General features: G+C 41.2%; 1 protein-coding gene and 1 long non-coding RNA gene across 2 annotated transcripts in view; one reads left to right on the top strand and one right to left on the bottom strand.

The window, feature by feature from the left end:
* Positions 1 to 11,127, top strand: part of DKK2 (dickkopf WNT signaling pathway inhibitor 2) — a 39,618-nt gene extending 28,491 nt beyond the window's left edge. Inside the window, exons 2-4 of the mRNA XM_062574903.1 lie at positions 6,217 to 6,367; positions 7,639 to 7,788; positions 8,338 to 11,127. Of these exons, the coding sequence (XP_062430887.1) occupies positions 6,217 to 6,367; positions 7,639 to 7,788; positions 8,338 to 8,588 (552 nt within the window). The 3' untranslated portion in view covers positions 8,589 to 11,127. The remainder of the gene's footprint in view (positions 1 to 6,216; positions 6,368 to 7,638; positions 7,789 to 8,337) is intronic.
* LOC134140053 (uncharacterized) overlaps positions 1 to 23,337 on the bottom strand; it is a 31,587-nt gene extending 8,250 nt beyond the window's left edge. Inside the window, exons 1-5 of the long non-coding RNA XR_009958322.1 lie at positions 23,257 to 23,337; positions 16,444 to 16,577; positions 15,985 to 16,120; positions 13,191 to 13,223; positions 11,026 to 11,049 (exon numbers count right to left, since the gene is read on the bottom strand). This is a non-coding gene — a long non-coding RNA (uncharacterized LOC134140053). The remainder of the gene's footprint in view (positions 1 to 11,025; positions 11,050 to 13,190; positions 13,224 to 15,984; positions 16,121 to 16,443; positions 16,578 to 23,256) is intronic.
* Positions 23,338 to 24,541: the final 1,204 nt, after the last annotated feature.

Here is a 24,541-nt window from a genome sequence, read left to right on the forward strand (position 1 = left end):
ATATGGCAACTGAGTGGAGTAAATCTGCTTTGTTGTAACTACTGTGAGTTATGCTTTCAGGAACGGTCTGTGCCGCAGCAGTCGCTGAGAGTCGAGAGTTTCTGGTGAGATCAGGCTGAGACAGAATCCGTGTCTGGAGCTGTCTGGGAGCACAGCATGACTTCCTCAGTGGGATAAATTAACTAGGGCTTTCTGCTTGCGCACTGTGAGCGCCTTCGCGATCATCTATGCTTGTGTTGAGCTAAGAATAGAAAAAAGCAACATCAGCAGTGCTGTGGGAAAATTGTATTGCTCCAGATGGCTTCTGATAAGCTCTTTTCTCATTTGGGATTAAAAACAAAATAGTAGTAAATGATAGTCATTTCCCATTCACATCTTATTTTACGTGCTTACTTAACAGCTGAAATAAAGCTAGGCAAAGTTTGTCAGTTAGATATAGGTTTGTCTGAAAACATTTGGGAAACTTAAGAGAAATTCGCCTAAGCTTTAACTACCTTGCAGGAAAAAAGCAGTATCTTTTACAGAAACAGTAGGGGGGGGGTGCCCTTTTTTTCCTTTTTGTTTGCGCTTTTTTTTTTTTTTTTTTTTTTTTGTCTAATTCCTGTGGTACTGAATGAAGGGCTCTTATTTCCACTGTTGCAACAATCTGTGTCCTGCGAGGTCACATTAGGGCTTCTCACTGAGCTTCACAGACAGCATCTTCATTCTGTCTGTCCCCAAAGGAGGAAAGCAGGACAAATCCCATGTGTGATATAGTCATCTAGCTCTACAGGCCACACGTTGCATGCAACTGTCCCATCAATGCTGCTCTGCTAAAGACCAAAACAATTTTGAGGTTCCAGCTCAGAATCAGGCCCCACTGAGAAGTCAAACAACGACTTCCATTCTTTGTAACTATTCTTGACATCAGGCTATTTGGTTAAAGCATATGTTTGCATTTCCTAATTTGTTGGTATGCTTTTACTTTGGCTTAACTAATTCTTCAGAGAGAGAGAGAGAAAAGCAAAAACAGAGCTGGCACCCCGTGGCTATTTCATATGTTTGCTCTACAGGAACTAAGTCCTTGCTCAGAACGACAGCTCTCTCCTGTCCACGGCAGGACGGGAAGTAGAAGCTCTCACCATGGTCAAGGCAGTTGGTTGCTTCATTTGGCCTGGCAGCTGTGAACTGTTAAGCATCCTGCACAGTCCTACAACTAAAGGCTAGTAAGTTCTGCTATTCATCTCGTCCGTGGAGGGTGGCAACTCTGTCCTCCCTCCTACGGTTAGGTTGGAGTACTGGCTGTAAAGGGGTCAGTTTCCACCTCCTTTACAGCCATTATTTTTAAATACATAAATGTAGAATTAATTGAAATAGGGAAAGTAACTTTTTTCCTTAAGTAACAAACAAGTAATTGCAGTATCAACTCATTTGTTATAAGTTGTCTCGCAGGTATAATCTGGATATAGGTGACATAAAAGTGAAGTCCTCTGACAGCAGAAAAAATCTGTTCTGTTAGATGTGATAGTATAACCTAGACCACTAGGTTATGGGTACTGGTATTTCCGTAGGCTGTTAATAATTAAGGATTCAGCATGTACAAGCTTGTGTGTGAGTAGTTGCCTAGATTTGATTATTTGATTTCTTATACAGCAGGAAGTATGACTTTTCCTGGGATCATGTCCTTTTTTTTTTTTTTTTCCCCTCTCACTTGTCTCACCTTTGCAACAACTACTATCACTTTGTCAGCTGAGAGAGAGATGAAAGATTGACCTAGTAGCTCTCTAGTGCTCCTGCTTTCAGCTATATGGCAGACCAAGGTTTTGTCCTGTTCTTCAGCTCAGTCCCCAGTAACCGTGAGATCAGACAATCTGCAGGTGGTTCCCTCTGTTGAGGGTGGGACGACTGTTTCATCTGATCCCAAGAACGGTTGCTTTGCATTTATATCATGAACTGTGGAGAGAAGGTGAGCTATAGCCTCAAAGAGCTCCACATCCCCTTATTATCAATATTCAGTATAAACTGGCTCTGAGCAGGAGAGCTACACAACGAAACCAGTAATGATACTTGCATAGTTAGTTCAGCTTCCCAGTTAGGAATTAAGCTGAAGCCAATTCACAGATTGGATAAATATGCTGCTCAATAGCCCTCCGTTTCTCTGGTCTTTTTACCTCTGATAACGGGCTTTTAGGTAAGAGTGCTTACTCACAGGCTGTGAGACAACCCTAACTGCCCACTCCTAATCAAGTCTGAGATAAGAATCAAATGAAGATTTTCTTCATCTTGGCCACTTGTTCCTACTACCTAGCTATGAGTTATTTAGGGGAATATGTGTACTTTCTTCCTCTCTTGTGTTTTTTTTTTTTTTTGTTTGTTTGTTTGTTTTTTGTAGTTTCAGTTTGCAATAAGAAATGTGTTTGTAAGCTAGAGAGCAGTGAAACAGTTCACTTAGTAAGTAAGTGCAGCCCTGATGGCACTTGGGTCACTTTTTGCTGTTGCCATCCTTCTTCTGGAGCACTGGAGACTAGGATATAAGCTGAAGAGACTGTTGGTGCCCAGTAGTTACAGGAACTAGTGCAAGGCAGCCCCAGGCAGCTGCTTCATCTCCTGCAGTTCTGTGCAAAGTATAATAATTCTGGGAGGCCTCTGCGTGAGGGTATCCCTTATCCTCAGCTTTTGTAGGGCCATAGATTAATCTTTTATGTAAAGAGAGAGAGTCCTAACGGAGAACGTAAAACCAGCAATTCCTCTGAACAAATGGTTGGGATGCGAGGGAAGAGGCAGGAGAAGTAGCTGCTCTTAGCTGAGGGCGAGGAACAGACCAGCGCTCGCTTCCTAGCGTGCTTCCAAAGGTCACTGCACCGAGCTAAATGGCCAGCCCGGCACTCTGGCAAACCCGCCAGAGAGAGGCCTCTTCTAGGGGCAAAAGCAAGGAGGGGAGGGCACACCAGATCAGCCTGGGGCTCCGCTAGCACTGATGCTGCTCTGTGTCCCACCGTGACGGCTTAGGTGCAGGCGACTGTAACAAAGACCATCGGAGCAAATGAACTGGTGCCTCAGACCGCGTGTGCTGGATGAGTGCTCGCACAGCTTAGCTAAAAATGCCCGTTGCTCCTCCTGCTTTTCCCTGGCAGAGTTAGCTAGTACGGTGTGGAACAGCTCTATGGTGTATGTAGGAAACGTTCTCTGCAGTTCTCTAAATGTGAAGACTGTGTTTTAGGTGCTCCGTGGTGCAGGAGGTTCCAAACACCTTAAGTCATGCATAGGCAATCGCTAGAAAACACAGTCTAGCCTTACTAACTATGTGGATATTGTACATTATTATACATGTCTTCTTTTTTTCTGTATTTTAAAATATGTATATATGGTTTGGTTCAGCTACTGCTGACATCAGGACATTACGTACTCATTTTTCTCCCTTCTGTTAGTTGAAGCTAGGTACATGCTAACCTTTTTTTTTTTTTTTTTCCCCTTCTGTTTTAATACTGAATAGTGTGCAGAGATAAAATTAATTTGTTGGAGGCAGGAGTTGTTCCAATGAATATCTTGTGATTTGGAGACAGATAGAAGGATACACACACATTTTTGCTTCAAACTACCTGTAACTGATAACTGGGGGATCAGGTAGATGGTGGTTTTAGAAGAAAGATCAAGGCAACTGATGGCATCAGGTATTCACAAGAGGCTTTTCATGTAACTGGCTGGCACCTGTGGTCTTTTGGGGTTTCAGATTGACTTGCCAGTTCTTGTCTGAGCAAGACAAACTGGTTCGTGGATGTACCACAGTCATTTGTCTGAGGTAGCTGAATGTTTTGGCTTTTTTTGCATTTCAAAAGCGTAATCTCTGTTTGGGATGGGGCTCTAGAGTAGGAACATAGGCTGAGTTATGTTGCTTCCCTTGGTTATTTTTAATGTCAAAAAGTCTTTTCACCATTTGTAAAGACAGGTGAGAGCTGCCAAATAGCTGGCGAATAGATGTATATCTTTTAAATATCACTCAGCCTAAAAAACAAAAATAAATGGACACAACATATGATATGCAAGAGTATTCATTCGCACCATTCAGGATCAGAGAACTCTTTTTTTTTTTTTTTTTTTTAAGGAAAAAAAGGCTATTTGCAAAACTGGAAGAAAACTGCAAGTAGGCTTCTTCTGATGAGTTGCAGGTATATACTACATTGGAAAAAAGATGTGGTTGAGAAGGTCTTGATGATAGACAAGGGCCTAAAATTCCTTCAGCTCCAGGTTTTAGCTAGTTCATCTGATTTTTATTTGCATTTCTCCTTCCTAGCAGTGTTAGAATTTTCCAAACTCAGCATAAATATGTACAGGTCTATTTAAAGTCCTTTTCTCTGTTGTAAGGTACCTAGCTGAGTGAGGTCCCATTTAAGTCAGGGAAAACTTACCCTTTATAATTGTATCATATTTTGTAACTTGGTATTTTATTTCCTGCTGTAAAGAATGAGTGAAAGCAGTGATGAGGTTGAGGGAGAGCAGCTTATCTAGTTCTGATGTGCCAGAATATACTTATTCCTTAAGAGTACCACACAGGTGAGTGTTTGCATTTTCCTCTAATTACTGCTCCTACGTAAAAGATCTGGCTCCCTTTCACGATTGAGAATGAAGTTGAGATAAAATGTTTATGTTTAAGAAAGAAAGCTCTTTACATGTATCAAGTTTCTCCAGACAGCTGCACTAGGGAATCATTCTTCAAAGACACTTACTCAGAAGTAACTGAGCAGCAGCACTGTGGACCTACCCAGCCAGTACCTTTCCTACTTTAAACTGACCTTTGACAAAGTAAAAAGTTGATGAAATTGTGTGGAAAATAGCATGGTTCTAGAGCCACTAAAGGCAGTAGAGAAACTTGCTTGTTTTTATTAGCAGCTCTCTTGCTTCTTCTGCAATTCTCAACAGAATGGCAGAAAAACAAGTTCTTCGTCTAAAACAACATTTTCCACAACAACTTCTCAACTGTGTTTCCTTTCTGAGAACAACATAATCAAGGCTTGATTTGAAGATATTAAAATAGCAATCATTCTAAATTGAAAATCAGTCCATTGAGCTTTTTGTCTGTGGTAAGCAAATAATTGTAAAAATTGCTTTGAAAACAGCAAAAGCAATGCTTCGATTCATTAAAATTGCTGGATATAATTAGTTGAGAAAGTGTAAACATCATTTTCCAGAAAGTGCTCCAAATTTTCATCTTTTTATCTAAACAAATTCCTCAAGTATAATTTTGATGAATGGAAAAAATCTATGATGAATTTAATAGGCACTAAAATTAGATGCAGACAGGGAACATAGCTCTAACTGTGTGAAAGTCAGCAAAAGGATCCTGGAATGTGGTGGTGTCATTATGTTGCTTCAAACTATCATGTCTTTTTGTATTTAAAAATGAACTCCTCTTTCTCTCTCCTTAGAGGGGAGAGTAAAGTGTTTTCACTCAATGCCTCCCCCCCCCCTTTTTTTTCTTTCTTTTTTTTTTTTTTTTAAGTTGGTTTTCCTGTAAGGTCATGCTGAGTTTAATTACTACAGGAGAACTGTACATGTGTCTCTTTGCTTGCAGGGAGCTAAATATGCTGTAAGTGAGGTGAAGGTTATTCAAGGGAAATGCTGATCAGTGATGTTTGTTTGCTTTCAAAGAGTCCAACTGGTGTGGGCCAGAAGGGAGTGGTGTAATTGCAAAGGAGCTTGTTACAGTAAGGTATAAATAAATGTTCACTATATGACCAGAACTTGCTATCCATCAATATGTTAGACAACTCTCAAAGAAAAATGCCTGCCTGAAGTTTGGACCCAAATTTAAATACTACCTACTGCAGCGTGTGTTCAGGACTTTTATGGACTGAAACTTTCTGCCTCCATTTCTTCTTCACTTCATACTTTCAAGCTCTTGTCTGTGAACCAGAGGCCTGTGTATCTTGGAGCCCCCCAAAATACAAGTTCTCTTGAGCCAAAATATGTTTAAGGCAAAGAAAGAGCTGGTTGTAGCCGTCTCCCTGATTCTTTAGGCTGATACAGCACTGCCAGCAACTTGAGCCAAGGGGCTGCTCTATGGCATCAGAAGTGGCTCCAGTTACCGACCTGTCAGCTCTGAAGCGCTGTGAGACACCTTTACCTGTGTCCCCTGGCCTCAGGGAATGGTATCTCAGCTGTAGGTTTTCTTTGTTTGGTTTCTTGGAAGTATGTGCACAAAGGCATGCTTCACTGTAACCCTCTCCTTTCACCCGCTAGGCCTATCCTTGCACCAACGACAAAGAGTGTGAAGTTGGGCGATACTGTCACAGTCCTCATCAAGCAGCATCTGCGTGCATGATATGCAGGAGGAAGAAGAAGCGGTGCCACAGAGATGGCATGTGCTGCCCTGGGAGTCGCTGCAACAACGGTACACCAGCCTTTTCATGTTTTCCCTCCATAAAATGAGCAATTTAATAATATCTACTTTTCACTAGATATGCGGCAATATACAGCATATATGTATAGCTACGCAGTAGTTCTATTTCTCTGTGTGTTCTTAGCAAAAGTATTTCTTTCTGGGTGACCGTACTTCCTTTTCTAAACCAAGAGAAAAACTGTTCAAATACTGAAAACAATATTAGCTATATGTGTCACCTGGCCTTGCACTTTTCCTTGGATTAGAAAAGATTCTGGATAATCTTATACTCCTAGAAGAAGATAAAGCCTGGTTTTCAAAACTGCATAGGAAACCAGTGTAATCTGTGACTCCATTTTAGATCGGATGTACCTATGTAGGTGAAAATAGGGAGCTGTATGCTGACCTAGCCAAACAGAAATACAAACCATTTGATAGTAAAATAGACTGAATGGATTCATGGTTGTATTAACACAGGATTGGAGGGTACCATGCTTGGCATGGGATAGCAGGGGAGGAAAGGTGAGGAGAGAAAAGAGGGGAAAAGGAAAGAAAGAGCTGCAACAGTGCCACAGAAGTCAAAATCTGAAAGCCATGCCAGGCAAAAGGCTGTTGAATCTCCTTTGTTCCTCCCTCCCTCTCCCTTTTCTCCCTAAAGTAATCCCGTGCCTGAAGACATTAAGTTATGGTTTAAACTACTCCAGTATCTTGCACTGTAGGGAGTGTTTTCTTATGCATCTTTAACACATTTCCCCACTTCATTTTTTTAATAGTGTTACCGTCTAAGGCACATGTATCACCTTCTTCTTCCTCTTCTGCTGGGACTGGGATGCATCTGATGGTCCTTAACTGAAATCACAGTATCTTTTCAAGCACTAGATTAAGTATTGTTTGATCTGTGGATAGACTGCAGAGAACCCAGAAGAAGCAAAAGAGACTTAATGAATCCTTGAACTACTAAAATCACTCCTTGATGGTTTATAACGTTACTGTTGGTATTCTCATGTAAAGAAGTCTCATGTGGAGACTGGAGTGAAACATCTCAGAGGCAGTCTCCAGCTGCTTAGACCACAACGGCAGCACGACAGGGCATCTGAGCAGAAGTGCAGTTATAGTGCAGTTAGGTGTCTGGGATCAGCAACTGAGCTGTAATTAGAAATGAGACGTCCTGAGGGCTGATTCCAGCACCCTCACACTTTCACGGTCCCCATCCTCATCTGACTGCGTCTTTCAGCTGCTTTTCCTCTTGTTCAAATCTATGACTGACTGATTCTTCCTTGCAGGTATTTGCATACCGGTAACTGAAAGCATCCTTACGCCTCACATCCCTGCTCTAGAAGGGCCACGCAACAAGAAGAATGGTCATTACAGCAGCAAGGATTTGGGATGGCAAAATTTAGGGAGGCCACAGTCCAAGCTGCCGCACATAAAAGGTAAGATCGCATTTGCAGTATAGTGCTTTGTTCCTTCATATTATGAAGCTGAAATACAGCAACGCAAACCAGAAATACAGTTAAATAATAAATTCAAGGGAACTTAGAGAGGTTGTGAATGGCTGGACTCATGAATCTGTCTTGAGAATTCAGAGCATGCCTCAAAACTGGTGTAACATCTGCCAACAACTCCTCTGCTTGAACTAGTGTTTGCTCGCTTTTCTGTATCAGAATTGGAATGAAAATTTAGTTTTCAGTTGTGCAAAATTACACCCATCTTCCTCTTGTAGCAATCATGTAGTTAAGCACTTGTCATTTTACATACAAACCTGTAATTGAAATGCTCCTTATCAAGTCTTATGACAGGTCTTATAAATTACCCTCTTGAACCTTCCTAAATTCATCTCTTCCATTGAGTTTACATCCTTAAAATAGCTACAGATGGGTACGTCATCTCCCTTTTTTCTGAGCTTCATTTGCATCTCTTTGCACTGAATCTGTGCTTTCACTCTTACTCATGAACTAAAATAGTTTGGTTGCTCTTTTTAGGACATGAAGGAGACCCCTGCCTACGGTCATCAGATTGTATTGAGGGACACTGCTGTGCTCGCCATTTCTGGACCAAAATTTGCAAGCCTGTATTGCATCAGGGAGAGGTATGCACCAAACAGCGCAAGAAAGGCTCCCATGGACTGGAGATTTTCCAACGATGTGACTGTGCTAAAGGGCTGTCTTGCAAAGTATGGAAGGATGCAACCTCCTCTTCTAAATCAAGACTTCACGTGTGTCAAAAAATCTGAATGAGGATTGGGAAGATGTTATTAAGCGACTGTGGTTTTATGTGTTTAAGGCATTACAGCATGGTGGGAAACGAGGACTGCAAATTAAAACAATGCTAAAGTAACAATTAGGTAGGAGTAGAAGTCACAACAAATGCATTTCCTTTTGAGCCTGTGGTAAACACAAGTGCAGCTGAAGTTTTCCCATTATGTAGCTCTTCTGTAAATAATGTCAGCAGTTTGTGGGAAATGCTAGTATGCAAACAGGTACCATGGAAATTGGTGCCACTCACCTTGCCATATTGTCCCATGATGTTTCAGGGGTTTAGCGTTAGGGCTACAGTGGGTTTCCAGCATGGTAATGACTGCACAATAAATTGTATACATTGCTATGTTGTACTCCCAAATGAAACAGTGCTTGCCAGGAAGACTTGTCTGTCAACACATTATTGGTTACTAAAATATTACACGTTTCAGGTGTGAGAGATGGAAATAAAGCTACTGTGAATGTCCACACACCCTTGTTATTCAGGGCTGACGCTTCAGTAAGAGAACATTCCTGCAGGACAAGAGTGCTAAATTTTGCAGGCCCTCATGGAAGAGGTGAAAAGTTGCCATCTCCTGATTTCAAGAGAGCAGTTTCTCTAATCAATCAGAAGCATTTAAACAGGGTTTTGTCTCCTATATATATATGGGTAAACTGAAATGCTTTATGTAGTTCAATGTCATAGTATGACACTTACTTAATCGCTTGTATTTGTCTTGGTTTACTGCTAGCATACATTGGCTTGAACAGATGAAGCAAATACATGCATGCTGAATCCAGAATTATATACAGGCTCATTAGTCCTAAATATACTTTCTTTGTCAAAACATACTTGCATTATAGATATTTCCAAAAGAGAGAGTGGAGTGCTGAAGAAGTACTTGAAGAGCTATAAAGTGGTACCACCGTTGCTCTTATAACAGGTGATGTAGGCACCCGTTGGGGGGCTTAGACTGTATTGCTACGAACGCAAAAGTTTTACCTTCTAATAGTAGCCATGGGCTAGCATTCGTTGACAGTGCTAAATATGATTGCACTTCACAGAAGCATAAATGGATTTGTCCTGTACAGGAAGCAAAGAAAGAGGCGTTGGCTCTTGTGAGCACCACCTCTCCTGCAGAAATGTGTGCAAGAAGGTGGTGCAACCACAAACAACGTGGTGTAAACATCCTGTGATGTCGCAGTGTACCAGCCTCCCGCATGTATTCAGCCTGAACTTGATCTCTTCTCAGACTGGGCAATTCTGCCAGGAATTATGGAGTTACAGTGACTGCGAAACAGCTAACGAATCTACATCATTCATGTACTGATTTAAGAAAAAAAAAAGAAAAAAGAGAAAAAGGGACAGTTTCCATCCTTTGACTTCTCACACAGGTCTTTCTTTTATAATTTTTTTCACTTTACATATTTGCAAATATTCCTTTGTATAGACATTGGTAAAAAGATTGATATTTCTTTAAAGAAGTCTGATTCTATAGCTGGCCTCCTGCTAAGCTGTAATTACCCATTTATAATTACCCATTTTCATATTTTGTAATACAAGAGACTTTTCTGTTTAATCAGTTCTGAGTAAGCTGAGTACAGCCGTATGTAGTTTAAAGGCCATATCACTCATACCTAAGACACCTTTTCCTACTGATAATACATGTCTCCCATCAACCATATGGTTGTTTAAAACCGTAAGTTATATATACCAGCTGACTCAGATTTCCTAAGTACAATGCAGACCTGAGCTATACTGGCTTTACCTTTTGTGAGTGTCTAAACAAGAGAAATTCATAAGCTTTTTTTCCCTGTTGGAGTTAGTTTTTACTGTTTTAAAGGGACTGCTCAGACAGGGTCCTGTGTTCCTTCTTTAATGGTCTCAGTCAGACCTTAATCTCACAGTCCTATCAGTGCAACTCTGGTTATTTCTGAGGAGCTTTTCCTGCTTAACTCGAGCAAGAATAAGGCTCAGAAATGGCATAACTGAAGATTCTTAAATAATAATAATTAAAAAAAAAAAGCACACACAGGAGTCAATTCTGCAAGTGCTATTACTTACATTGACAGAGCACGTACTCAGCAGAGGAGCCTTCATCGTGACTCTGTGTGCAAGTAAATGATACCCAGCGTGAGCAGGCTGGGGAGGGGAAGGGGAGACAGAAATGGGCTCTCTGCAATTTTTATCTCTTCCTAGCCTCAACCTACCTGCCTCTTCCTCTCACAGAGCTTAGTTATTTGGGATAATTTATTTACAGGAAATGTTTAACAAGATGTATTTTCTTATAGAGATGTTATTTCTTACAAAAAGCTTTGTAGCAGAATATATTTGCAGCCTGTTGACTTTAATGTAGAAAAATGTATAATAAGATTAACTATATTAAATGTCCTTTCCTATTCCTCCTTAAATATTTTACCCATATTTCTTACCTGCTACTTAGAAGTAAGTTTTTCCTGGAAGGATATGCACATATATGGAAAGAAAAAAAAATACTTTAGCTGTACAAGAAAAAGCATATGATCCTACTTACTTACTTATGTTTCAAAGAACTCTGTAAGCTGAGTTTTAGTAAAATCTCAAAATCTCAATGTGTCATTTCTACAAAGGTGACTTAAGTAAGTGGCAACTTACTTATGCATCTCTATGCATCTCTTGGGGGAATTTACATCTAAGCTTTCACAAGTAAGTAAGTAAGTTTTGAAAATAATGCATCTGGATGCTTAATGTTCAATCCAGAAACTTACTTACTTAAGAAAGGAATTTGGACACATTCCCTGGATACTGATATACAACACTGGGCAAAGATGATATTTAAATTGCATGGCATTTTGTTATATGTTGCAGCATACAAATGCATTGTTACAAGACACAAAACTAGCGATTCTGAAGTGGCAGATTACTTCCTACAAAGTTCAGCTCTGAATCCATATGACACAACTAAACTATGGCCACTAAAAAGTGCTAATAAAAACAGCCAAGTTCTGATCCCAATAAAACCCATGAAGATCTCAACGAATATTGCAAAACAGTATCTGTGGTTACTGAGCGATGGTCTCAGTGTGTTTGTTGCTTCTCTCTGGGAAGCCTTTGCTCAACCAGATGCACAGTTGGAGAAGGGAACGGTCCCCCCCTTAGCACAAGCATTTGTACAAAATGAAAAGGTTTTGCTACTGTTATTTACAGCATCTGGTGTGTAGTCTTTTGAAAACTAAACTATAACACTTTTACATGATACAGTAATAAATTTGCAAGTGCTTCAGCTCTCAATGACTTCAGCAGGGCTTAAGCCTGCCAAAGTCTTCAGAGATTTAATCCAGGAGAAAAAAACCTATACACACAGACAACTCTTTACGCACCACAAATACCAAGCAACGTAGCTGAATTGAATAGCATGCAAGCAGTTCACAAGGCTGAATTCTGATTGTATAGACACCATCCAGTTAATATATTGAAGAAATATACATTAGTTTGTGAATATCTGAAGGTAAAGAACAGCTAAGTTTGGAGATAACTGCTTTTACTCACTGTTTCATTCATCAAAGGAATAAGTGATTTTTGGCTCAGGACATTTCAGAAATTTGCTGTCATTGCAGAAGTACTAAAGAGACGATTGCTAAGCAATTAAAATACTCTTGCTATTAACCTACAATAGCCTCCAGCAATGCAACACCTCTTTGGAAATACTTATCACCTTTCACAAAAGTAGTAGCTTTCTACTCCATAACAGCATATATTTGATTTACAGTATATATGGATATATATCTATTACTCTACTATTTCCTTTGTCCTATTTGTTTGCTATCTTTCTACAGTATTTATGATTTTAAACATTTTTAATGAGAGCAATTAAAATAGATCCGTGCCCTTACTTGTGCAACTATACTTCCAACAACCTACACCCCGTACCAGACTCCTAAAACCCAGTTCACTGGAATCCTGACTATCATCTACTGCATTTTCTGTCTTTCCTGCTCTTTGTCTCAATGCAAAAACTATGACCCTTCTTGAGCAGAAACCCGGGGGGGGGGGGGGGGGGTGAGAAGAGGTGTCCCTAACCTGTTCCTTGTCACCAACAGATCAGCTCTCTTTACTTTAGCTTTACAGGCCTGTATCCTTACCTCCAATTGAAAAGTTACATTTATCAAAGCAAATCTGTGTGTGTTCTTCATCAAGTTTTCTTCCCTTTTAGGTAAGCCATTTTAAAAATGAATTTTTCAAAATAATAAGATATGCACAAGGTGAAAGGCAGCAGAAACTTGTGCAGCAAATACTCTTAAGCCGGCTCTCTGGGCTAGATGACTACATGGCTTTCAGGAGTCTTGAAAACTAGCCTCTAACCTCCAAAGAGAATTATCTGATCTCTAAGAGAATTATGTAGAAGAAAAGATTGCGTTAAAAAATAAAAATCCTAGCCAAGTGTTGTGAAAATAACTGTCCACAATGAAAAAGAAACCACCTCACCAGTAGTCCCATGAAAAGTGAATACAGTTATTCTTGCTTTGGACACGGTTTCACTCCACACAGAGCCTTCATTAATAAAACTATTTTAATTTGTTTCTAAATCATACTAATAAAAAAAGTTACAGTTTCTTACCTGGTTCATCAGTCTGACATCTTCTTCCAGAATCTGCAGTAGACAAAAGACCAGAGTTAGTCTGGCAGTCTGTGTGCCCTCATTTAAGTCATTAGATGTCACTTACTTAACGTAAAACTGAGTTAACAGAAACCTTCTGCTCAGGTACCTTACTGCCTAACAGCAGGTTTAACAGGCCGACAGAGCCTTCGCTCGCTCCTACCTTGTGGTCAGTGGTTCTGCCTCCAGCCTCAGTGTGACTGTTGCTGAAATGGGGCAAACGCCTGCTGTGGCCCTTCTGCTGCGGAGCTGCTTAAGTGCAGGCGTTAAGCAGCAAGCAGAGAAAAAGAAGCTTGAAACAGGGGAGAGGGGAAAGGGTGGGGGGGGAAATGCTCTACTGCAAAACTTATCTACAAAGGACCGAGATGGTGGTGTGAAACCCCGCGGTCTTTTCTTGCCATACCGCACCTGACCGCCGAGCCCGAGCCAGGGAGCCCGCGGTCGTGCCATTCCCAACCATCGCGCTCACCCGAAAGGGGGAGGCCGGGCCGCCCGCGGCCGGCCACGCAAAAACCGAAGAGCGGTGTAAAGCCTACGGCCCGACAACCGCGCGCACCTTACAGCGCGCTCTCGCTGGGCGTGTGTGCGCACACACATCAGTACGGCTCTCTGCATGCCCCAAGCTCAGGGTGCCCGGAGCTATCACCGACCCCCCCAGAAGCGCCGCTCAGCCAACAGCGCCAGAGCGAGCAGTCGCCCAGGACTAAGCGTCCTCCTGGGAGATGGCGGCGAAGGGCAGAAGCGAAGCAGCCGGGGTGGCTGGTGCAGCGCTCCAGCTGGCCCCAGGGCCAGCATTCTGATCGCCACCGATCTGACTGACCACGATGGATACACAGCATGGGATGCAGCACTGCAAACTTACTTATTTTGGCAGCTCCCTGTTTTTTTTGGAACTGCTTGTGGTTATAGCATAAGTGTCAATTGCTTATTTACAAAGGTCTGTTGCCAAAAAACTCTGTTTTTTTTTTTACAGCCCTGGCTTGCAAGTTGATTTAGAGGTGGCTTCCTGAAGCAGAGGAAATAATCGTTTCAAGGAAATCAATATTTTAAAAAGCATAGACATTTTTTCCTTTTTTTTTTTTTTTCCCCCAGGAAAAAAGCTATTTAAAAATAGAGTAGGAAGGAACACATAAATAACACAAAAAGACTTTCTGACACAAATCTTAGTCTTTGCATCCTTGGCAGAGCTCATACTGTAATTCTCCACTGCTCTTACCAAAGTTGGTCAAACAGTAGTCAGCAAATCAGGAAAGCAAACCTGTCTGATTGCACATGCATTCCTGTTTTCTATTCCTTATAAACTGCTCCTGTTCTGAGAATACGTGTTATTATTTATGCAAACTATTGAGTGAATATTGATAAGAGATTTTTAAACAACAGCTAGTTTGTGAACCTTTTTTTTTTTTAAATCAACTATTGATCGTCCAATAATTCAATATAGTTGTAAGCCTAGAGCTCACAAATACTGTTTTTTTTCCTTAATGGAAAGTAAAATATACATATGTATACCTATATATCAAATAATGAATAATGTGGTTCTAGAAGCAACTTGCCAAGTATTTTGGATTGCACCATGTTAATGAATCCAATAACTGCACAAAGCTTTACAAAAATCCCCCTCGGAATGATCTGGTGACCCCTCTCTGTCCCACTCTGTGAGCAGTTACGGTTGTTTATAGCAATGACTCCTCAGAACTATGGATGGTAAAAAAAAGTCTGCGTGTACGTGCTCTTAAAGATCGTCTGGTCTATGGAGATGTGTTCAGAAGAGGGTGATACTGCCTTTCTCAGCGCAGCACACTGTTAAGTGTCAGTATCACGTTAAATTTGAAGCACTGTTGGATTAAGCTATTAAAATTTTAGAACTGCTTGGAAGCCAGTGCTGTTTATCCTTCTAAGCAGTGCGGAGATCAGTGTTTATATGAGCAATAGTCTGCAAGTCAAAAATGATCTCCATTAGACATATGTCAGGATAACTATAAATAACTATTAAATGTTTTTAACTATTAAATGTTTTTAGCATAAAATTGTGAAGACTAAACTGTGCCCTATCCCACCTATTTCCACAGTGCATATATGCAGAAAATTTAAGGCCTTCCCTCTGCTACCACAGAGCCCAGTAGGACCTCAGTGTACCACAACCGATGGATTTGTCAGATTATTTTTCTTTTTTCTGCACCTCTGGACTTTCAGTTCTAGCATAGTCAGACGTGGAAATGCCAAATACAGTCCTCATAGCATTTCCAGCCTGACAATGAGCAGAATCTTAGATCAGTAATTCCCATTACAGAGACTGTTTTCAAGAAATCCATAACTCAAAAGCTATACTCAAAGGTTCAGTCACTTCAGAGCAGAATCCAGAATTCTCCGTTTATCCAAATACCAGTCTTCAAACATTTTGAGATTCACTTACCAAAGCCTCTTGTAGAAAAGTATCATTAAATGACTGCAATTATGTATCACATTACACAATGCACAGAGCTGTGCAACTTCAAAAAGCAGAAAAAAAAAATCACAGAAAATTTCCCTCTGAAGTTTAATGCTAATTATTTCTTAAAAATAAGTAGCTCGAAATGCACAGTTCCCACCACAGGACCATAAATCTGAGCTTGTGGTCATACAGCTTCTGTACTGAGGGTCATTATCACCATTGGTGAACCACTTTGAATAAGCAAACAGGAAGCTGCTCACGTGAAAAAATCCTGTTTTGCATGCAAACATTCATAAAACATGAATTATTTAAATCGCTCCTTACCTTTAAGGACTGTCATCTTCTCTTGTGTTCTCTTCCTCTCTCTGAGCAAAGAGGTTCTCTTACACTTGACCAATCCCATATTTACTGTGATCCTCAGCTGGAAAATGCGAGAGTTGTCACAGTAATTTTACATGTCCTAGAAACAACACAGGAACATGTTTTTCATCCAGCTGTTCAAATCTAACATAGATTAGCTACCAAGTCACTTTTTTTGCCCTCCCTCCCATTTTTAGTAATTCATCCTGCTAGAATTTTCAAATCTTTCAGGAATTTTAATCAAAGTAATTGCAGAAAATGTAGTAGAAAGCAGTACTGGTTAGTTGTTTCTATTACCCATTGATCACTGACAAATTAAGTAGCCCAACTGTCACGGGAATGTGCGATGAATTTTGGAATAGGTTGAGATAAATGTTAAAATTCCTGTTCGGTTCAATACAGTCTGAATATTTCGTAAAATACCTGTCTGAAATGCAAACACTTTGGATACATGGAGCCTGATTTACTGAAGATCCAACAGACAGAAGGTCCTATAGAAGTCAGCGGGAGCAGCTGAGGCACAGACCTCCTGTAACACTGCCGAACGTCCTCCTCTCCTAAAATATAAAAGCGAAACTAGAAAACACTACAGAGTTGGGAAGAATTCAGAGATCAAAAGAAAGAATACAATAGAAGTGGAAAACAGCAGCAGGAAAAAAGATTCATGGTGAAGACATTTGGGCTTGGGGAGGATGTCCCCTAGCTGTTTTAGAAAGAAAATTATTGTGAAGATGATGATGAAGTGCTGTAAAATAATGAGAGGCTGAGAAAAGGTAACCTAATAGAAGAACTTAAGAGATATTCATGTCGTGACAAAACATTAGGTCATCAGGTTACTCCTGTGTGTGGTACGCTGCTATATTTCACCCAGTTATGCATTTTAAAAAGTAATAAACATTTTACTAAAGCACACCTTGTGCATGAGCTCAAATAATATTTTCCTCAAAGTCATCTCAATTTGAAGTCACCCAGAGAAGACGGAGGAGATGCCGTATTCTTCATTTAAATACATCTGGCTTTTCCCATTGATTTTTATCTGGATTTTTCTCTGCCAGATGTAAGAGATATCTAGTACCCACTATTTTCTCCTCGTCAAGGTATTTTACATTGTAAACCACTCACTTTTCAATCTTCTCAACAGTGTTTGTGCCACGGTATTTTTTGCTGAAAGCACATATTAGCATTAAAGAATAGCTGAAGAGAGGTGGCAGAAGCTTTTTGACAGCTGTACTGAGGATATTTGAGGCTTTGGGCCTCTAGGGAAATCAGTGAGATGGTTTGGGGTTTTGGGACATGCATGTTAAATGCTAAAGTGATTAACAGTTAAAAACTCATATCAACATTGCTGACATTTAAATTAGCATTTCTGGAGACACTCAGATAAACACTGTAGTTTAGACTTATCAGAGAGAACCTGTGCAAAAGATTTTTTAATTTTTTTTCTTTCACTGTTTCCATTTGGCAATAGAAGATATTTTTGATTGTCAAATTGTATGTTTTGTCACCTTTAGATAAAAATATATTTTCTACTAAAAATGTTAATTCTCTGTGCTGCGTCTTCTTTATCTTCCCCCCTCAAAAAACAAACAAACATACAACTTGCAACCTCAACATTTATAGAAGCAACTTTGGCAATGGGAAATGGAGTGTAACTCGTCTTCTTGTATCTGGTACAAGAAGCAGAAAATACATTCCCTCTTGAAATAGCAGTTTTGGGTATCTCTAGGAATCTGAATCTTTACTACATTTTAAAAGATGTTATTTTTAATGCTTCACAAATGCAGAGGTACTTGATGAGGGATTTAGTTAAAGAGGAGACCTGGCCCAGGATTCCTTTCAGCTAATTTGAGCTATCTGAAAGTTAGACGTCTTGACAAAATTAGTCATCTAGACAAGATATTTTGAGAAAATAATTCTCTGAGGCCTCCTGACTTTCTGCTTGGCATTGGCACAGCTCTGAGCACAACGGCAACCTAATTCACAGCCAGAGCTCTATTATCTTTACTGTTTTTACTACCATACATAACTGGAAACACAAGCATCAGACAGGATCATTCTGCTAACGTTAATTCTTAAAACAAAATGAGAACACAGCTCCACCCTGCCTCACACTATAACAGCTTCAACTCGTGGTCCATGAAACCCCCGTGCTTGGAGAGCTCTGCTCAGCGGTTGGCAAAAGTGAAAAAGCCCAAGCCTGTTGTCAGCAAGCTGAAATTTGTAACAGAAGGGTCAGCAGTTTCCCAGCAAAATTTTTTAGGAGTTTGCAAATCAAGAAGAGGCTAAGAAAATATTGTGCTAAAGCAAAAGTGAAAAATCTCATATTCTTTGTAAAAGTGAGCCTGTTACAGGCTCTGGAAAGTTTTTCCTTCTTGTCAGTGAGAATATGAATCAAGCTGTGAGTATCCTCGTAGGAAAGCACCCCACAAATGCAAGCAAGCTGATGACAGGCCTTCAGCATCTTCCCCCACAAAGGTAGACCTGCTATTTCTGTGGCTGTATGTTCCCACCCATAACAATAATACTTCAAAGTGCATCTTGCCATCACACTTGACATCGTACTTACTGCAGAAATTCTTATTATCTGCTGTTCCCACCCCATGAAAAACTGGTGATTTCAGTATACTGGGATTACAAGCCATTCCTAAAGCGATGCAGTAATTTAAATTCCATTTCCTAGATAGACAAGGCAAACAAGCAGTAGATGGAGCTTCCAGTCAGCTTTTTTTTTCTTTCTTTCTTTCTTTTTTTTTTTTTGTTAAATAAATGATGCGTGACAGTCATATGCTGGAATCATTTTACAATCTCATTTTTTAATCCATTGCCTGGAAAATGCAGCAACCCCAGCCCGGGCCTGTGGAAGGGAGACCCGCAGGGCTGTGAATTAAAAACAGCCTGCGAGAAGGGAGTGAGGACAGGTGCAGGCTTTGGCCAGCTAAGAAGGTGGAGGAGTTGATTGGGGAAAGGGTCTAGACAGCCCCATTAATTAGGAAGTGGGAAAGAATAGGGCATTTTGTCAAGCTAGTTTAAAAATCCCTGAACTTTCACCTGAAGCACCCTGGTCCGAGGCCAGCCGCGAACAAGCGGCCTCCAGCTCGTTCTGATGATGTGATGGTAAAACGCTCTGCGCGCACGGTGGTTGGTGGTCTTGGATCTACTCCCAGAGAAGTAGCGTTCCCAGCACAGATCAACTCTGGTCCAACTGGCAATCCTCGTTTTGTTCTAACGAGGCCCAAGGTGGAAAAGAGCTGGAGAGGCGGGTTCTTCCCCTCCTCCGGACAGGTAGGCTCTCCAAGGAGCTGGTCGCGCACCGGCGTGCCGCCTTGCCCCCCGACCACAGCCTGCTGCCCAAGCTGCGTTGCGCCCAGCGAGGTGGCACAGCTCACCGAGGGCAAGGCGCGCACCGAGCTGCCGCCCTGCGCAGCGAAGCGGCCTTGCGCGCCGACGCTTACCGAAACCCCCGTTCGGTGCTCCGGAGCGCAACGTGTCCCGCTTGGAAAAGCAGAGCGATTTCAGTAACAGCCAAAGCAACGCCGCCCACAAAGAGATGTGATGAATATGCTGAGACATTTGGTCCAGCAGACCCGTTGCCTTCTCCTGAGGGATAAGGAGCGAACGCTTGCAACGTTTAGCAGAAACCACGCACGTGTCTCACCAGTCAGAGGCAACTGCAACCACGTCAAATGCAGAGGGGTCTCAGTTCTGGGCACACAGGTCGTTACTAACCTGCACCGTGACAGCTATTAATCCATGCCATGACACCTATTTGGTGCCCTTCAAGCCAGGCTGACCTGTATGGTTATTAAGAGCCACAAGAAACAGAAATTGATACAAGTACGTTTTGTAATATGGGAACTCATTAAATTATAATAAATACACTGAGGTCTCAAAGAAGCCAATACTTGCCACCCATAAATTCAGTGAATTTGATACTGCTTTGGAGCATAAACTGGGAAATCAGACAGACACATCTTTTGCACATGACCATTTAGCTTTTGGTCTGTAGAAACAGCAGCTCTCCTCTCTCCCTCCTAATGGCACCACTTGCTCTGGTGCTACTGAACACCAGCCCGCTACAAATAGTGAAGTCTCGCAGAATTACCACTTCATTTCTTTCCTTTACAGGGCAAGATTTCTGCTTAGGATAAGCTTTTTGGATCTTTCTACTTGAATTTGCTTTATTCTTAGTTTTTGGCAAGTTACTTTGCCTCAGAACAGCTTTTCTCTTGGTGTTTGGTTGATTTTCAGGTGGAAAGGGAGGGGAGGTTTAGCTTCGTGACCTGTGAACTCATGGTGGAAGGACCTTTCAGGTATTTCCTCAAGTAAGTCAGACTGCATCTGCCTTCAGGCTGTTGTCCTTTCCTCGTATCTGCTGACAGAGGCCAGAGCTCTGAGACAAACATAGGACCAAGCCATGCTTGGGCAGTAACAGGAGACTAAACTCTTGTATATTATCCTTTACGTACTCTTGAGTTTACAGAACTTTCCATTTTTAGGTCTCCTAAGCAGATCCCTCTATCAGAGGACTGTGAGGTCAGGGATTCGCCATGGCGTTTATTTGGAAGTGTCCCTTACTGCCCGCAGCCATGCCATATGGCTATTACTTTCACCCTTCTTCAGAATAATCCTAAAAATACTAGACACATACAGATGGGCACATATAGTTCATTTCATTTCCTGAGGCAATTTTCCTACCTCTTGGGATAAGAATATCATGTAGAATTGACTTTTGGTTGTTTTTCAATCAGCCATACCATCATTTATATTATCCTATACCACTCTTCCCACCGAATAAAAACAAGAAATCACTTTCCTTTTCTATTCACTTCCATTAAAAACCATTATTCTCTCATTATTTCCTTCTCCAAGGAGAGGTCTTAAGGACCATGTTCCTAAATCATTAATACAACTTTCAACAGATTTGAATGTTGTCAAAGATTGACATCATCTTCCTAACACAAAAGTACAGTAATACTTGTGAGAGTGTCACCTGTTAGAACATACGACACTGTCTTTTTCAAATTTATCTATCCTAGGAAAATCAAAAAAAAGTTTCAAAAATCTGTAATGACACAAAGTGTGAAACATTATTTTGGAATCGGTTCTGGCTGCTGAAGGGAGTGAAGGGAATGATGGCCACTTTAATATATTTTTAAAATTCTGGAATACGCTAGACAACATGGAGGATTTCTACAGTATTTAGAAGTTTTCAGGAAAGGCATGTTCTTTGCTAGAACCTAAGAATACAGATATAAGAATCTAATAATATCTGTATTTTGCTCTTACTAAAAAAATTTTAAACATTTAAGTGAATCAGAAGTTGCATATGAAATATCAAGGACTAGACTTCTCTACTTTTTCCGATAAAGTAAACTGATCTTGAATCTGAATGAGATCACATTAAGATGACTGTAACAATCTGTTTGAAATTACAATTCTAGAAAAATAAACTTCCCTGTCTTCTTTTCTACACAATAAGTGTTTGGCAGAGACAAAACACTTCAGCTGGGGATATGCATGCAGAAGTGCTTAGTCCTGAAACGTCCGGGACTTTTGATCTGCCGTTTGACTGAAACGTCCGAGGACGCATCAGATGTGAGCGTTCCAGGGGAGCTGACCTCTTAGCTTTTTGTTCTCCCTTGTCCTTTTCGTTAAACTTTTCAACAGTTTTCGTTAAATAAATTCTTCTTGTGACTGTTGTAGCAGTTACGCTGCTGTTGTGACATTCGTACCTGTTGTGTCATTAACAGACGTACAGTCCACTTCCTTTCTGGATGCTCATAGATCCTCCATGCCGTGCTACACCATTTCTCAAGAGCAAGGCACTTCCACCTGCTTAAGAGCAAGGTGCTCGAGCTATCAGAACAGCTCCTCCAGGGCTGCCGGCCTGGCGAACGGCAGCGTAAGTGGCGCAGATGCAGCCAGCCCTTTCCCTGCCCGCGCACGCCAGAGCCGGGCGACCCGCTGCCGAGGCAATGCGGGACCCCGCAGAGGATTTCTTCTCTGGCTTTGGCCCCACAAGCTCTGGAAAAGAAACTGCAAGGAGGCAACAGCCAGACACTGAAGCCAGCAGAGCAGCTGTACAAAAAACTAAAACAGGGACTGCCGATACCAAAAAGATTTTTCTCGATTCTGACTCGACTTCAGCTGCCCTTGACAATTGGCTGCTTGATCCAAGCTTGTTCCAGTCTCATCTCAAAGTCCCTTCACCTCTGCTCTACTCCACATCTGCCCTTCTTATCTTCTTCTCCTCGCCTGCTCTGCTTCCCACAAACCTCCTCTTTTCCTTCTTTCTAATCCCCGCAGTAATATTCCCCTGCCAAAAATGTAGAATTAACATGTCATTTATCATCACAACATTGATTGCTATGTTCTACCCCGTCCCCTTTCCTTTCCATTTTGTCTATTTATATAATCTCTCTTCAAGGCGGGGAAATTGTCTCTTACTGTATCATTTGTACACTGTCGAGGATATTGGGCCTGGCTCTGGTTGGTGTCTCATAAATAATGCCAACAGCAAAATCTCTGCAAGAAGAAAAGCAGGGAAACTTCCTCTCTAAGGGCATTTGACAGTGAGGAGATATTTTCTCAAGCTGAATTCTAACAGAAAGTACCATGGCGTCAACAAGTAGAAACACTGTTATCAGGCATTTGACTTAAATGGGACAGATGTCTACACTAGCACAGTCTTCATTCACGGCCTAATCAGCTGCTTCTACTTCTAAAGTTTCTCTTTACTACTTGGGAAGTACAGCTACAATAATTACTTTCTTATAACCTGAGAAAACAGAAGACAACACAGATTTCCATTTGTCCCAAACTTCAATGCTCAGAAGCATTTAAAACGAATAATTACACCAAGATACAGATAATCCTTGTAACATAATTATAGCAACCCAGCAGATGATCTCAGTTGTGCCAGGGATGCACTCATCCACATATACTTCTACTATAGAAACTTTAAAATAACCTATTTTTTAGAGCTATGTGGGGTAAAGTCAAAGATAATTAGAATGCTACAGAGCTTTTGTCCCCTCCCCCCCCCAGCAGAGTTTGACAGATTGTTGGATAGATCTTTGCTTTATGTTCAGTTGCTTATAAGTTAAAAAAGAAAGATACATGATGAAAATTTAGAAAGTTTTGAGAAGAGCACAACATTTTGGAAGCCTGGGAAACTTCCTTCGATAAAGACACAAAATAAACTCCCAACAGTGTTTGCCAGTTTTTTGTTCTTACCCATTAGGTTTCTGAAAACGCACTTATGGCTTTCCAGGGCTTCCATTTGCACCGGCCATCATTCTTCTGCACGTTCCCCTGCAGCAACGACCAAGGAGCCTGTAACAGCAAGTCTCAGCGCAGATCCATTACTCAGCCACCGTGCTGTCCCTAAGTCATTACTAAAACATGCAGCAGAACCCTCTCCTGCCAGTCCCTTCAATCTGCTTTCCCAGTCTTCTAGTGTCTTGATTTATCCTTCCTTGGACTGTCTCTTCTACCCTCACATGGACACAGTCCCTTTGTTATTACCTGCAATAGCCACAAGCCCTGTGGGTTTTATGCTCTTGGCCTGGTTTCAAGTTTCAGCGCTTCCCTTGCTTTTCGCCCTGTGTGCGCTAATCAGGGGTTCCCTAGCAGGGTCCTGGCTCTAGACACCAGGTTAACTTCTGTCCTCAGCATTTCAAAATTATTAGTCAGGGCCTGGATCGTGGCCATCAAAATATGAGTATTACAAGGCACACAGTTACATCCATACTTTCTTCACCCCCTACATCTGGAAGACAAATAATGAGTCCCCCAGTGTATTGTTTATCCTCATCCCATATTAATTTTAGTTATAATGCTAAACTAATAGCTGCTTCCTGGCTTTTAGCTGGAGCACACTCAGGTACTAGAAAACATGTGGGCTATACCCTGGAAAGGGCAGATGGTAGAGCTGTGCCTTCAGCACCTCACCGTATTCTGAACTTTCTTTCCAATTAACAAGCTTGTTATCATTCTAGTGAGTTACCTGTGACAGTCTGTATTACCTGCAAGAGAAATACTTGATCCAGGCCAACTTATTGTCACTGCAAGCTTCCATTAGTAAAACCCCATTAAACCCCCAGGTGATCATGCCTTTAGGTGCAGTACCATAAATACATGTCTACACTGTTAAGTAGCCCAACTGTTAAACTCATCTGCAAGTACTGTGCCTTCAGCTCATCACTGTTCATTCATTCAGGCCCTTCTCTTCTTCATTTTAGATAGTCTCAGACTTCTTCTCCCTTGAGTGAGATAATACTTAGTTTACTAACTCGCAGTTTGTGGGAAGGACAGAAGACAACACGAGCTTGGAAAGGAGAGAGAGAGTCAGGAAAAACTCCAAGATTATGGCTCTCCTGTCAGTCTTCATGCTTGAGATATTGGGGTCAGTTAAGCAGAAGTTCATCTGCTTAACTTCTCTCTCAGCAGCAGATCCTTCCTCAAGTGGCTTTTATATTCATTGATCATCTGCTCTTGCAGCTTTGCTTTTATACATGCA

Source organism: Rhea pennata, chromosome 4 (assembly GCF_028389875.1).
Source record: "Rhea pennata isolate bPtePen1 chromosome 4, bPtePen1.pri, whole genome shotgun sequence".
NCBI classification, from domain to species: domain Eukaryota; kingdom Metazoa; phylum Chordata; class Aves; order Rheiformes; family Rheidae; genus Rhea; species Rhea pennata.